This window comes from Chroicocephalus ridibundus, chromosome 8, assembly GCF_963924245.1.
Source record: "Chroicocephalus ridibundus chromosome 8, bChrRid1.1, whole genome shotgun sequence".
NCBI classification, from domain to species: domain Eukaryota; kingdom Metazoa; phylum Chordata; class Aves; order Charadriiformes; family Laridae; genus Chroicocephalus; species Chroicocephalus ridibundus.
In genome coordinates this window covers 38,426,614-38,441,999 of record NC_086291.1, presented here as the reverse complement: position 1 = coordinate 38,441,999, position 15,386 = coordinate 38,426,614, and the positions used below count along the sequence as shown (strand labels likewise).

Below are 15,386 nucleotides of genomic sequence, written 5' to 3'. Positions count from 1 at the left end.
AAAGACCCTGTTGTTACGGCAGCCTGTCAAAAAAACCACTGGCAGAGTAACACAGTGGCCAGAGGCAGAACACTCTGCACATGGTGTTCACAGGGGCTGTGTGATGAATTGCTGCAGATGTTTTCCAAACACCCTGGCCAAATCTCCAGATTCATAGCTTTCCCTGTCCCCGAGTCTTACACCACAGCACAGCTCTCCTTGCTGAAACACTGTTTTCTCCCCAAACCATAGTACCTCACTTCCTTCCACCCACATGGCCAAACAGGATCTCTTGAGAGCCATACCGGATTTGCACAGCCTGGGCAGAGATCACCCGCTCCGTGGGCCAGAGCTTTAGCCTCTGCCATTGGTGGGAAGTCTCGTGGGACGGCAGATCCTCCCCTCCCTGCCTGCTGCCTGCTCTGAGCTCTAGCACTGAAGTGAGAGCCTCTAGAGCAAGTCTCATCCCACCAGCTCATCTGAGTGTGGTCCCAGTGAGGGAGCTGCAACCATTTTGTGGCCACATCCAGTGCAAGCGCTGCTGGAGCCCGAGGTAATGCAAAGCAGCGAAATCCAGCTGCCAGTGCCCTGCATTCCCCACCTTGGGTTTTCCCCTATCCCAGTTGCCAAGCTGGTGTACAGACACTCATGTCTCAGGAGACCATGTTTGAAAAGACCTTCCCTTTTCTTTCTGGACCTTCCCACCTCAGCTGTACTCTTTTCCAACTTGGATACATACTGTAGCCCCATCTGTTTCATGGTTTCACACATATAAGGCTTTCATCCTCCCTGTTTCATGTTAATGAGGGCTGATAAAATGTAACCTCCAGCTCAGGAAGAGGGTGAGGATGCAGAGTAGAGCACTCCCCCTATAAGAGTGTCCCTGCTGTCAGCATTTTTTACCTAGCCCCTCTTACAAAGCTGATGCTTGTCCTGATTTTATAAACTCAGGTAGCCTGTGACCTTGTGGTTTAACCCCAGCTGGCAGCTAGAACCACACAGCCACTTGCTCACTCCCCCCAGTTTGGATGGGGGAGAGTGTGGGAAGAGTAAAAGTGAGAAAAAAAAAGACTCGTGGCTTGAGACAAAGACAGTTTAATAGGTGGAGCAAAAGCCACACACGCAAGCAAAGCAAACCAAGAAATTAATTCACTACTTCCCATCAGGAGGCAGATGTTCAGCCATCTCCAGGAAAGTCAGGTTCCATCACGCATAATGATTACTTGGGAAGACAAACGCCATCACCCCATACGTCCCCCCGTTCCTTCTTCTTCCCCCAGCTTTATACACTGAACATGATAGCATATGATATGGACTATCCCTTTGGCCAGTTGGGGTCAGCTGTCCCAGCTGTGTCCCCTCCCAACTTCTTGTTTCCCCACACATACCCACCGGCAGCCCATTGCTGATGGGGTGGGATGGAGAGCAGAAAAGACCTTGGGTGCTCAGCAACAACTAAAACCAGCAGTGCGCTATCAAAGGTATTTCTCATCCCAAATCCAAAACATAGCACTATACCAGCTGCTAGTTAAAAAGTTAACTATATCACAACAGAAACGATGACAGACCTGCAGCTTGGGAATCCGCCCACTGGCTGGCTGGACACAGCACCCACAGGGTGCCCCAGCAACTTCAATGTGCCCACTGCACACTGACACCCTTCACTTCCAGCTGCAACTTGGCCTCTCCAGGACATGTCACCCCCCCTTCCTACTCCGTCTTGCTGATAGCCACGTGAATTCCGCAGGGATTTTGACTGCAGCAAGATATAGGGTCTGGGAATCTATTTATAACCCGTATTTCCCACAGATTCATTTCCTGGAGTCTTTGCTCCAAAGAAATGACAAGAAGAGATGAAGAAGGATCTTCGGGTATTTACGCATTTTCCCAGCAGCACAGCAACATTCCCAGGCTTACACTGGAAGTATTGGGAGGTCTCCCTCTTCCTTGACTCAAACAAGATCGTTTTGGGACCCAGAGGAGAGTGTGAGTGAGTGTCCTCAGTCTTTACGCTATCTCTCCAGAACCTGAGGAGTTTGTATAGGACATTACCCCAGTACATACAGGGAGGATTTTCCTGCATCAACTCAGCAGATAACACTGATCTCCACGGGCAGCACACAGGAGGAGCACCGCTTATGTGATATAATAAAGAAAGTGTGGGTCAGTTTATTAGTGGTGAACTTTATCTCCTGCTTCTCTTTTTTCCTTGGTGCTCATTGAAGCGTGATGCCTACTTGAGTTTTACCCTAGGGAGTCCTACCGTCATGCACTACGAGCTGGGTTTTCAAAGAGCTTTAGGCACCCAGCAGGAGACCCAAGTGCCTGGACAACTCTTTTTATTAGCCAACAGGTATTTGACAGTTGGGCTCTCAGTAAAGAAGAAATATGGATTGCAGAATATCACCTGGCACCTGTCAACCTAGGTGCTAAGTGCTGACACAGTAACTTCCCCAGCGTCTCATCTATGCAAAATGCCTTGTCACTGCAGGTACCGAAAATAACTGGTGACAGAGTTGTGACTGCCAGCAACTGCCACTCGTACTTTGCACAGGTATTTTAACCTATATATATTTTGTAAATAAATCTTTAAGTAGTAATTTCCACCAGTTTCAATGTTATGTCGTGGCACCCAGCGTTCTCCCAGCAAGAAATGTCATGAAGTCGAACCATAATTCAGACTCTGCTGATTTAAAATCTGATCCCTCAGTCCTGGCATAAATGTCTCCTGTGCCAACTGTGCCAGCAGGTCAGGTCTGTACCGGGTCAGGGCTCATTGCTACATGGACAGAGCGTGGCTCTTTGCTGCATTTACCCCTTCTACCATGAGCTGCTGCCAGTGGAAAGAATCAGATACAAACACCTTGGATTTTTTCCTCATCTGGGTTTGCCAGATGATCCACTGGAAAACCAACCACCCACAAGAGAAGGCTGGAACTGATTTACCCAGCAACTGCCCTGTTGCAAGACCCAACAGAAGGCGAGGCAGCGGGAGCCCATAGCAGAGGTGTGGATGGGAGTGGAGGATGTCCAGTGCCAGGAGGGAGCACCTAGGCTGTTATGTCAAAGGTAGGCACGCTTTGAGCCCCGAGTGGGTTTATGTTTGTCGGAAAGTTTCTGCTATCTACCTGCTAATTAGCACCTCACCCCAACTCTTGCGCCATGGTGTCGCTCCACAGCTTAACTGCTGCGGCGCTCACTGCGGTTGGAAGGGGCAGTCACAGCCTTGCCCTCTCCACCTCCCGGCGTGCTGCCCCTCCTAATTCTGTGGTGGCAGTGGCGCTCACCTAACCTTGGCTTGGAGGCAACACGCAAATTGTCATTTGCCCTTTTTCCCAGTGAGATGCAGACTAATGACAAAGGGCTTGCATTAAAGCTTTCTTAGCCATTAATAGGAATCTTACTGCCAGCAAAAGGCAGAGGTTCTGTACGGGTCACGTGCCTGGTTCATCTCAAATACAAAGTGTTTCTTGGGTTTGGGGTGTCTTGCTTTTTTAGCACTTCTAAACCGCAGAGATTTGGTGCAAAAGCCAGCGGCATCAGTAGCGCTGCTCCAGCGGGATTCAGGCGTCAGGTGACTTTCCTGGATTACAGCATTCTAATCCCCTTTTTGGTTGTTTTTAATTGCTTAAATGTCAACAGCATCCAGGTGCCTAATGAGATCTGTAACTCTGAGCGCCCAGGCTGCTTTCTTCCAGAGCACCGGGAGATGCCGGCAGCAATGGCAGCACTCGGCCCTCTGCTGGGTTAAGGTAAAACTGCATCTCCGTGGCCATCCCCATTTGGGGATGGGCGGTTGGGACCGTTTGTTGTTTGCTCCAAAACACAAATTATAGCAAATCCGGGTATTCTGAGTCAAGCCCCCATTTGTCCAACAAGGAAATCCAGTGAGAACCTTGCTGAAGGCAGACTTAGAGAAGCAGCTGTCTGAAAGCGAGCCCTTCTTGTGCTCCGTGGGGCGGGGCTCACAGCATTACAGCTGTTGGCTTTGCTGATTAAAGTATTTTCTGAGTGTTTGATGCTCTGGTTAGCCCTGCTGAGCCCACTTAGCCACGGAAGAGCAGGCTGCACTCTGTCTTGGCTCACGCCTCGAAAGCAGGGTCGTTAACAGTGTTTTGACAGTGAACTCACACGTATTTGCAAGATACAAGCCAGAAAGGGGACAGCTTAATTTTCAGATTCTGTTGCGAAGTCCATAGAAAGAAAAATCATACTTCGCACATGCCGAATGATGCAAATTACACCTGCGAGTATGTTGTGATGGTGACTGTGGAAGCCCACAATGTGCTGTGTGATAAATTCCATGATTTTATTGATATGTTTTTAATGTTTTATAAGGGGATTTAAAGTCCTGTCTCCATGAGTCACCTGGAATTCTCATCTTTTTCTCTTTAGAAGAGTCTGTGGTCATGCGGTGCAGAGAAATCATGAACATCACCTGCAGATTCAGCCCTCAAAGGCAAAGAACTGCTTCTTCCCTACTTTCTAAATTTTTGTTATTTTTTATTCTGCTCTGCTGGGGGGAGGACTGGATTCGTGCTCCTCAGCTGCCTGGAACAGGCACCGCCAAGTGCCAGCTACGGGCACTTCTGGAGAACTGCACTCCACAGCGTGCCGCCCCCCAGCAATAGTTGTAGTCCTGACAGGATGGATCTCAGCAACATCCAGCTGTCAACGGAGATCCCGTTACCAACTAGGCAGCTTCCACAGGCGCAGAACAAGGCAGATTCCTCTCTCCATCAAAAACCTATCTCCTGGTTTGAGCGACACAGGACTAATTTCTCTTCTAATGCTGGGGAAAACTCCACTTTTGGAGGACTCTAGTGTCTGAATTTGTGAGAATATTTACTTTATAGCCAGCTAGGCTATGTGGGATTCAAGGTCTTAGTGTTTTCAAGCCTTACCAGGTGCAGGGATGAGGAGGAGCGAGACCCAGGCACTTGACCCAGGCTGGCCAACAGGATTATTTCATACCACAAACGTCACATTCTATATAGATTAGAAAGTTTGCCAAGGAGCTCCCTTTCTCTCTCCATTGGTGGCTGTGATCCTGAGGACTCCTTGCCCCGGCGCTGGAGCCCTGAGCCCTTCCCTTCCTCCTGAATCCACAGTGCTTGCAGGGTCTCACATTGGCTGTCACTGGCTGGGAGTGCATGGCTTCTGCTGATGGAATGGGCTGAGTATAATTCTTGTATATCTTATGTTAGTATCAGGAGCAATACTGGTTCTTCAGTATTATTGTTGATTATTTAGTCTTATCCTATGAAATCTATTTATATTTCAACCCTTGTGTTTCCTTCTTTTCCCAGGCGGGGAGGGGTCACCGGGTGACAAAATGATTGTCTAAACAACAATAAAAACAACCCATAAATTTGCCCCTTGGCGGGGTCTCCGCTGGGGTGCTCTCCCTGTGCCGGCCCAGCACGCCGGGGGCTCCCCGCGGGACCCGGCCTACAGGTAGAACACGGTGCCGGCAGAAGGGTGACCCCCGGCCTCCGGGGGCCTTGTGCAGCAGCCCCCAGAGGGGCTGCGTGTTCTCAGGTGTCTCTACCTTCGGCCCGCCACAGCCAAGGCCAAGAGAAATAAAAGCTCAGCAGTGAGCGGCTACAAGAAGCTGCTAGGAGGGGTCAGTTCTGTGAGAGCGTTGTTACCCCTCCCCAAGGTGGGCCGGCTGCCCTCAGCGAGGCGGGGAGGGAGGCGCTGAGGTGAAAAACGGCATTCCCGGGTCAGGCGGGGCTGGGGGAGCTCCGGCAGCGGGCCGGCTGCAGAAACCCTCAGGGCCGAGCCCGGCGGAGCAGGGACTTGCCGGGGCTGAACAGAGCCCGCCGGCCGCGAGGCCGCTCCTGCCCTTCCCCTCAGAGCCCTCCCGGCCGCGCGCCGGGCCCCGCCCCGCGGGTCCTGGCAGGGCGATAAGGAGCGCGGGCGCAGCACGGGGCTGAGCGACACCGGCTCATGCTGCCTGCGGGCCGCGGCCGGCGGTGAGGGTGGCTCGGTGCGGGGGAAGCGGGCGGCGGGGCCCGGGCGGGCCGGACGCTCGTTCGCTTGCAGGCTGACGGTGCTGGGCCTTGCAGGTTGGCGGCGGCGCTGTTGGCGGCGCTGGGCGAAGGCGCGGAGCGGCGGCGGGAGCTGGAGCAGCGGGCGGAGCGGAGCCGGGCCCTCCTGCGGTGCTGGTGAGTGCGGTCCTGGGGCTCCCTCGGGAGGCCTGGCTTCGAAGCTGCGCCGGGAGGAAGGCGGTGGAGCCCGGCCGGGGGTCCGGGGTCCCTGGTGCCGGCAGGGCTCGTGTCGCCGCAGCCGTGGGGGAGCCCCCGCGGGCCGTGGGGGAGCCGAACCCGTCGGTGCGCAGCAATGCTGGCCCTGGCCGCTGTGTTTCTTCCCTGCCCAGGGGCTATGAGGAAGAGGAGCAGCCGCACCCGGAGGCCGACTCTAGCAATGGACACGGTGAGCGCTTCCCACTGGGCCTGGTGCCTCCTCGTGTCACACAGGCCCTGGGCCTGGCTCGGGGGGAGCCCGCTTCGGCGTTAGGAGTCCTTACAGTGCTCTGCAGCGATGTGAAGCCCTCGCAGTACCTTTTCCCTCCCACTTTCCTCCTTGCTGTTAGCTTGGAGTCATCCCATGGTAACTAAGGCCAGCAATGAGGTGCCCACAGGCCTGACTGCGATGTGGTGGTTGTCACTTGTTGGAGAAGGGGTGGCTGACTCAGAAGAACTGTCTCCTCCTGTGACTCCTATCCATCCTAGGCCTTCAAGGCTTTTGGCAAGCCTGCATGCATCGCCTGTGCACTCACTGTGGGAGTGTGGCCAAAATGCCTGCTGCACCATTCATTGGGTTCGGTTTGCTTCTGTAACACCTGGAAGAGTGAGTTAGTGTAGTGACAAACAGGGAAGATCTAGGTTTGGACTTTCTGATACATCTCCTCTTGCAGAGATCAAGCCTTCACCCAAGGAGCTGGCGGAGCTGGAACTGCTGAACAGGGCCTTAGAGAAGGCACTGAAAATCAGGAAAAGTGTTTTGAAAAAAACTCCTTTAGAGGCCCAGAGAGCTACAGGAGAGAAATCTGCAGGTGAGGGACCTGCTCCCAAGAATGTTGAAGAGCAGCAAGTGCCTGTACCTCTTGGGGTTGTTCCTGAGAGCACAAAGGTGATAACTGTAAGCAAAAAGCCTGCTTCTTTGAAGAAGCCCTCTCCATGCCAGCTAAGAGCCCCTTACAGGACTGAGCCAGATGTGAAAAAACTGCAAAGAAAAGCCCCAGCCAGATGTGTTTCACAAGGCTCCAGGACAGCTGGGAAGAACCTGTCAAAAGGGTTGGCTTGCAAACCAGGAAGGAGTCATAGGACAGCAGTCAGTGCCAGTGACGGAGACACCTGTGTGGCAGCTGAACTCCAAAAGACATCTGGCTTGTCCAAATCTGCCCTGAATAAGCAGCAAAGCTTTTCTGTAGGGGATTCAGCTGGTGGAAAGAACTCTATAGCTGCTGGCAGGCATGTATTTGATGCAGGGAAGAAAAGTTGTGGTTCCCTGGGAGAGTCCAGCAGAAAGGAGGACCCTGCAACTGAAGGTGTGTTGGGAAGAAGCACCTCACCTCAGACAGTCACCCTGCAGCAAAAGGGGTAAGTGCTGAGAGATGGGCACTTCTGTCTTGTTCTGTTTGCTGTTTAGACTAGCACATCTGCAAAGTTTGGTCTCTTCAGCTGCTCTGTAGATCCCAGTTGGGTTTCACCTCTCCTCAGATCCTTCTCAAGAGGAAGGATCCTTTACAGCTTAAAAGCCTTTATTGTGGTTGAGCAAGTGTTTTAACTTTTAAGGGCTTACTCTTGGATGGCTGAAATGTTGAAAGGATTTTAATTAAGGCACTTGGTATTTCCTAGCCCCCGTGACTCTTTTGGAAAGCTGTCTCTATGGAGCTTTCTTGAGCCTTAGTTTTCCTCTGAGTGCACTTTCTATTAAAACTTACTGATTTTCTAAATATTTATTTTTTTACATAATGCTGATATATAATGCATGAATTCTTTCTGTCAAAAAAGCATATGCCCAATGCTGTTTGGAGAGACGGTATTTGGATTTAGTGCTAGCCCTTTTAACCTCTAAGATACTGCCCATGTAACTACACAAATCGGTATTGACTAGCATGCACTTGTTCCAAGCGTTTGGTGTAGGAAGAACTATGAAGTGGATGTTACTGAGATTCTCTGCAAAATAATTGTTAGAAGAATAGATTAGCATTCAGATCAGTCTGTCTTCTTTAAGAAAATTTCTATATTCTTTTTTGTGTAATCTTTGCTTTAAAGGAACAGTGAAGTTCAGATCTGATATGTGCCTGCACCTGCAAAGTGTTGAGAAACTGTTCTCAGCTGCCACAGTCCAACTCTTGTGTTTGTGCAGGGAGGAAATTATGACTGTTTGTGTGGCGTTGGAACGGACACAGGACGCTGAGTGACAGTTGCTGGGGGAACAGGCATCTGGATTCAAATGTTTATTTACTTAAAATCCCAACTGTGGTCTTGTGTTCATACTCTGCATGTGAATAGCTGTAACTGCCAACTGACATGTTTTTCCAACAACGCATTAGGGACTACTCTACTCTGGGGTTAAGAAGCGTATTCCCAGTGGAAGCCCCTTTCCCATTTCTTTGAGTGTGATCTGGTGCTAAGCAAAGCTGCCCTGTCATGCTCAGGTGTGGCAACGCAGGGAGGCTTGCTTGTGCTCATGTCTGCAGCGATCAGCTTCCTTGAAGATGCTGTTTCCGTGTCTGTACTCTGCCTTGTCAGGGCTTTGCTCCCAGCTCCTCACCTTGGATGAACCTCTGATGGCTGGTGGTAGGATGTGGGAGCTCTCCCAAGTCCACTGAGTGACACTCGTGGGAATGAATGAGCAGACTGATCCTCCTTCCTTGAGGACAGGCTGAAGGCAGTGGTGGATTCAGTCTCCAGGGGTTGTTGTCGTCTCCCATTACAGCTAAATTAACTTCAAATTTAGACTAAATGTCACTTTATTTGAAGGCAAGCCTCTACTGCTCTCTGGAGTCAAGTTTGATGGTTCTCTTGTTTTGTAGATGCCAGCTGAAGCTACCCCTTCCCTACAGGAAAGCCTATTCCAGGAACTCCAGGTAAGCCCAGCCTGATTGGTGCAGTCCAGAACTGCCCTCTGCTTAAGGGCTGCAGGGAGGGGTCAGATGGAGACCTGGCTGCTTTGGGGGTGACAGGGGGGCACTGGCCCTGCAGTCTGTGGGGCCTGAGCTCAAGCAGGAGTTGTCCTCCAAAAGAGCCTGTCTCTGCAGGGCTGTTTCTGGGAATATATGTTTTTGTGTTATTTTAGCCACTAGTGTTACTTTTGTTTTCAGAGTGCTAATTCCTGTTAACCCCCAAGTTGTGAAGGTACTGGAATGCCTGAATTGTGGGTTTAACAGCACTGCAGAAGTCTCTGCTGATACCATACACTTGTTGAAGGCAGGAAACCCTGTGGGCTGGGTGCCTGTATACACTGTGCAGTGAAAGAGTTTCCCAGCTGGTTGCTGACCTGAACTGCTCTGCTGGGGCACCTCTCCAGCCTGGAAGCACTGCGGCTGTGTTTGTTTGAGGCCGATTCCTGCTGATGAGCTCTCTTAAATAGAGACGACTACAGTGTTACTGTACTGATGGTGCAGGTGCTTGGGTTTCTGGTGAACTCTGTGCTTTACTCCGTTCCCCAGCCTTCTGGAGGGGTTTCCCCGCCATTTTCTTTGAGAAGTCTTGCCATAATTCAGCAGATTTCTCATTATGTGGTTTGTCCAGATATTAAGCTTAAACCTTATCTTAAATCTAGCTATAGTTCCTTGTGCTACCCTCAAGAATTCCTCCTCCTCTTGGGAACTGTCATTTATCAGACGCCAATTTGTTAGTTGACCTTCAGCAAGTCGTAAAGACTTGGTTCCCTTAATTTTCACTTGTACATCGAGCCTCTCGGCATCCTAATAATTCTGGTGTAATTCCACACTCTTCACTATTACTTTCAACTTTGTGACAGATTGAAAATAACCTTTGCGCTGAAGATCCCTTATAGAGGGAACGCATCTTGCTGGGTAACTTCTGTTCTATTCTGTTCCATTAACCTTGCTATTTCTTTGCATAATGTGTTTCTGAAAACTGCAGTTTCTATCACGATTTAAAAGACCCATTTGGGTGGCGAGGAGACATATGCACGCTCAGGTTAGATAGTCGTGCACTGCATAACTATTTTAAGCTTCCTCCCGATGGTTCTCACTTATTGCAGCAGGTTTGGGGAGACTGGATGAGATGCACTGGCTTTTTAAAGCAGTCCTTTACTTAAAGGATATTACGGGGACTGTGCATCTGTGGGGATGTTGAGCTCTGTTAGTGAAATGCACCTCTCTGGTATTATTTCTGTGACGTGTTCTCTTAAAAACTGGACTCTGATACAAGGTCCTGGCCACCTTACTCATGATACTGTCCTTAAACCTCTGTTTTGTGTCCCTGATATGGATGCACTGCTGTCATTTTTCTTGCCAAACATACTACTTTGTCCAAAAAAAACCCACAAAGGATTAGAGTCTTGAGGAAGTCTGGCATATGAAGGAACCGCTGTGATAAAAGCTAGGGTGAGAATTTGTCCTGTCTGCTGTTCCGATTGTACACACTGACTAACAGAGCAAATGTACAGAAATGCGAAGACTTAACCCCCCAAGAAAGGAAGGGAAGATTTGTTGTTTCCCATGGGAAAAAATTATAGGTAGGGTGATGCAACAGAACTACTGATGTGCTGCAAGTTCACGTTCTGCTTATAGAAATACGTTGTCTCACTTCTGATGGCTGTAAATCCTTCCCCTCAAAACAAGTTGAGGGAAATAACATAGGTGTTTTTCAGTGTCTAACCCTTTCTGCAGGGTGACCTTGTTGATCTAATACCACCTGACAAAAATGAGGGGGGAAATGGCTAGTAAATAACCTGTAAAAGTGAGGGGTGAGGAAGGGGCTTGCATTTGAAGCGCTGATATGTCACATTGGTCTGTCGCAGCTCGGTGTGAGCACTGTCTGGTACAAAGGAGCGTAACTCCTCTACCTCCTGCCCCTTTTGAATTTTCAGGGCATGGGAGAGATGTTGTCTCCGCCAAACAAATGCGGATGCAGCAGCTGCAAGGAACCGTTTTATAGAGGGGATCCAGACAACTGTATCCTTTCTCAGCTCGCCGCCCCCTCCCACGAGCAAGTGGTGCGGTGCAGTCACTCTGCAGTGTGCTCCCATCTGGAGAGAGTTATGCCTCCAATAACAGGAGCTCAAGCTGGGTCTTTAAGAAATGTGTTTTGTGTTGTTTTTTTTTTTTTTATAGTGCAGTCATAAAAATATTCATCCAGACAAACAAGGCCACAAGGCAAACATGTCATGCTCAGCTGTGCTATCCTTGCCTTCCCCCTGCAATGCCACTTCATGGGCTGCTGGCCCTCTGTCCCTGATCCCAGCTAGCCTGACCCGGGGCTTGGGGTAGTGCACAGAGCTGATGGTGTGAAACCTTCCTTAAGCTGCTGCTGTTTGAGTTTGGCTCACCAATGCCGGCCTTCAGTCCTGCGAAGATAGAGAAGGAGTTAAAGGTCCTCCAGGATGTCCCCTCCCTTCTGAGCCAGTATGTGGAAGCTGAGCTTGCAGGTAAGGAAAAAAAAATGGAGGTGGAGGGGAAAGAAGATGGAATAAAGATGATTTCAGTGGGCTCTAGTTCCACATGTCTTGTGGTCTTGGCATGTGCTGGACACGAGGGACAGGAACACTCCATGAGGAGCATTCGAAGGCCATTCTAGAAACTCATATTTGGGGGGAAAGGTTTCAGCATGCTCCTGCCTGCTGGTTTTCCTCTGCTTCTCTTCTAGATCATCCCACTCTGCAAAGAGAGTATGAAAGCCTTCTAACCTTGGAGGGTTTGCAGACCACGGTTTCCCAGTGCCTGCATAAGCTGCAGCTTCTGCGAGCAGGTGAGCCAGCGCCTGGGTTTGTAGTCAGGTATGAATGTGGCCAGCTGTGCTTGAACAGTAGTTTGCCATCTGTGCACAGAACACTGTGGACCAACATAATTTTTCTCCTGGTTATCCTTAATGGTAATACAGCATGTAAAATTCTCTGGTGGCAAACAAAGCCGTGGTATCTGTTTGCCACCCATCTGTGTTCAAGAGAGGCTTGGGACTTTTAACTGCTGCAATTCGGGAGGGTTCGTGAGGGAGGTGTCAAGAGATGGGGGAGACTGCATGCTGTAGCTTGAGATGTCCTGATTCTGCCATGTGCGAGGAGCTTACCCGGACTAATTTCTAGGAGCAGTAGTAGATCACAAATTCAGCAAGTACAGCTTTGACTTATATGTTTCTGCTTCCGGCCAATTCTTCCACTCTGGCAGCTCTCGAGTCCCAGATGAGGCTGTGCCCAGACTGCGCTGAGGATATAGGAAGCTGCTCTCCAGCCTGTGTTCCCCCCAGGGGACAGATGTGTGACAGTGCAGGTGTGCTGGCTGTGCCTCTCCTCTGTTACTCCAGTTTCCAGGAGCTGAGGGACCTGTTTGCCTTGAAGCTGCAAGTGTCGATGCTGCACCAAGAAATTGCCTTACAACAGGTGAGTCTTTAAAAGTGTTAGCACTCCTGGAGTAGGGAAAGAAAAGAGCAATTGTAGGGCAACAGCTGGCTTATGGGGTTTTGCTGGGGAGCAGCAGCACAGCAGGCTCTCCCAGCGGTGCTTCTGTGTTTGTGCTTCCTGTTCAAGTCCCATCAATACCGTGCTTAGATGAATGGACTTACTTTTGTTAAGGCCGGAGCAGAGGCCTTTAAATGTCTGACCCTCTCCTGGTAAAATTTTGGGGTTTCTTTTAGCTGCTCTAAAAGAGTTTGGCAATGGAAGCTGGTGTTGGTAGTGCCTGAAGACTCCTTGGCAGCCCTTTACAGTCCCGTTAGGGCACCCAGTCTGTCGTTCTCTTCCTGTGTGACCTCCAGCTAGTGCACTCCTCTGCTGTCTGTTCCTTTCCTTTAAAATCTTAAAGCACTGTGCTGCTAGTCTTGATTTTTACTGTTCTGAGGCTACCTGTAAGGACACAGTAGGTCAGTCTCTCCACAAGCCTGAGCAGAGCACTTGCTGCACAGGGATCATTTGTTCTTCTCAACCTACAGCAGCAAAGGGCAGAGAAGATCTGTGATATCACATCTACTCCTTTGACTTAGCCTTTGCCGTTGACCTGAATGATGGAGGCTTTGGAAAAGTAGTTTTTTGTAAGCCAGGGAAGATACTCATGGCTGGTGGCACTCCTCCCTCTGGCTGAAGATGGATTGCTGCCTGTCTTCAAATGGGACTTCAGTGCTATAAACCTGAACTATGGGTTATGAGGTTTTTGACTTTTTCTTTTTTTTTAATCTGCCCAAAATGAAGTAGTGACCAAAACCTGCTGCCTGATGCTTCATCGACTGACTCAGTTTCCTCTGCCCATGTATCTAAGTAGCTGGTTTTGCTGGGTGAGCTCTGAGCATCTGAAGCACCTCTGTGCAGAGGGTGCAAGACGGGTGAAATTCTTGGGACAGGTGAAGTGAATGGACTTGGTACAAGATACATACGTCCTTTCCCAGGGTATTTATCTCTAGGCCAACCCTGTCCATTGCCTTTCCATGGGGGAATAGAAAGTCCTGGTAGTTCTTAGCCTGTCTTTGATGGTAAAGGCCCGTTTCCTCTATTCTTATGTATCAGGAGTGGGCCGGGCAGATGGAAGAGAAGCTTTCTCTTAGGAAGTGGAACAGTGCAGTACTCCTTCATGTGCCAGCTTTCCCCTTAGGTAGCTTTCATCTGTGCAGCTTTTGACTCTTCCCAGAGGCTAGCAATTGTGTCCTGTTTCCCTGTCCCTGTGCGGAGATCTATGGAGAACAGGAAAGGAAACCCCCTCCATGCACCCTGTCCTCTGTTCTATTTGGGTCTGCCTTTGTTTCCAACACTGAAAAATGCTTTGAAGGAGGTGACTGACATGTGCAGTTCATCATCCATTCTTCTCCTGGGAAGGCAGAGTGTACAGTAGGCTATGTGGGTTTTTAATGTGCAGACTGCTCAGACTTCGTTAGCTAATGCCAGCTGGAAAAAAAAAAATCCCAGGCAAGATGTCTTTCTGAGCATTAATTCAAGAATGGGATGCTAATGGCTGACTCTTATCCTTTGATTGGAAGTTCACCTGTGCTTGAGTTGTCAGTCACAGTCATAATCCCAGAGCACTGTGCTGTTAATTATGCTGTGGCAGGACAGCGAGTTGTTTGACAGCATCGACCGAGATCACAAGCTAGGCTTAATAAACCAGAGGCCAGGTCAGGGAGTGTTGGACAGTTTTCGCATCCCCTGTAGCCTGTGCTGCTGGGGAGGCCTGCAGGTTTGTTCTGTTTGGGCTGGAGCTGGTCTGTCTTGGATTAACATGGCTCAACTGGGAGGTGATAGGAACAGTCACAAGTGAAGGGTTCAACTTAGATTGGGTGAGTAAGCACTTCAGTGTGTGGTTGCAGAGCTCCTGAGTCAACATCAGCTTCAGCTTCTCGTAGGATGCTGATCTTATCCCAGCACTGAGCCATCTCTACAGCAGAGGAAAAGCACCACCGTTTGTCCCACTGCTTTAGGAACACTGGGTGGTTGCTGGTGTACTTCATTAAGCAGAGGATGAACAACTCTGCCTTTGTTAAATATTACAAAAGAAAGTATCTGTCTATCAATTGGCATGTTATTAGTCATACTGCTCTGGTTAGATTCCACTTGTTATGCAGCTGCTTCACTTCATGGAATCTATAAAGTGCATGCTGGCTCTGATGACGTGTCTCCTTTGCCCCTGCCCAGATCATCATGGCAGAACTCCTTCCTGTCCTGGAGTCCAGGCTCTACCCAGAAGAGGCCTCTGCAGCTCAGCTGTATCGGGTGATCTACACACAGCTCTGTGAAGGTGGCAAGAGATTCCCTGTGCTGGTGAGAGATGAGCTGACAGACTGATCCAGTGGGAACCTCCTACTAGCCATTTGCATAACCAGACACAGTTTTAAGCAATAAATCTTTTCTATCAACTTTTTTACTCTGCCCATTTGTCCAGCTAAATTTTTTTTTGGGGGGGGGGTGGGGGGGTGTTTTTGTTTGTTTTCTTTTTAATATCACTTTTATAAGCTGCTAACTCAGGTTTTGTGAAGCCCCTTCAGAGCTTCACAGACACTGTTTTTTTTTTGCTTTTCTTGCAAGGTCTGTGTCTCCGGCTGCCTCTAGATTTTTGACCGCCTCAATTTTGACATCAGGCTCCTATATGCAGGCAGCGTAGGTAGCAATAAAACTTTATTTATACTGATCAGGTCACCGCAGTGTGGTAGGGCGCAGCCTCCCAGCAGCTGAAAATCCAGAGAACCTGAGCTGCTGCTTTCCTATTATTATGTTCACCCATTGGC

The 15,386-nt window shown here is 49.7% G+C and overlaps 1 protein-coding gene across 1 annotated transcript; it reads left to right on the top strand.

The window, feature by feature from the left end:
- The first annotated feature begins 5,688 nt into the window (after nt 1-5,688).
- TEDC2 (tubulin epsilon and delta complex 2) lies at nt 5,689-15,018 on the top strand. Its single transcript, XM_063344572.1, has 10 exons — nt 5,689-5,957; nt 6,051-6,149; nt 6,362-6,417; nt 6,902-7,586; nt 9,029-9,082; nt 11,056-11,140; nt 11,505-11,613; nt 11,832-11,933; nt 12,350-12,561; nt 14,797-15,018. Exons 1-10 carry the CDS (start codon nt 5,932-5,934, stop codon nt 14,944-14,946), a joined length of 1,578 nt encoding a protein of 525 aa, XP_063200642.1. The 5' UTR covers nt 5,689-5,931; the 3' UTR covers nt 14,947-15,018.
- The last annotated feature ends 368 nt before the right edge of the window (nt 15,019-15,386 follow it).

What these genes read in the sequence shown, in the direction of transcription:
- TEDC2 (XM_063344572.1), top strand. Translation starts at nt 5,932, where the DNA reads ATGCTGCCTGCGGGCCGCGGCCGGCG. An exon ending in CGGGCCCTCCTGCGGTGCTG is followed by an intron (nt 6,150 to 6,361) that starts GTGAGTGCGGTC and finishes TTCCCTGCCCAG; the next exon opens with GGGCTATGAGGAAGAGGAGC. An exon ending in GCTGCAGCTTCTGCGAGCAG is followed by an intron (nt 11,934 to 12,349) that starts GTGAGCCAGCGC and finishes CCACTCTGGCAG; the next exon opens with CTCTCGAGTCCCAGATGAGG.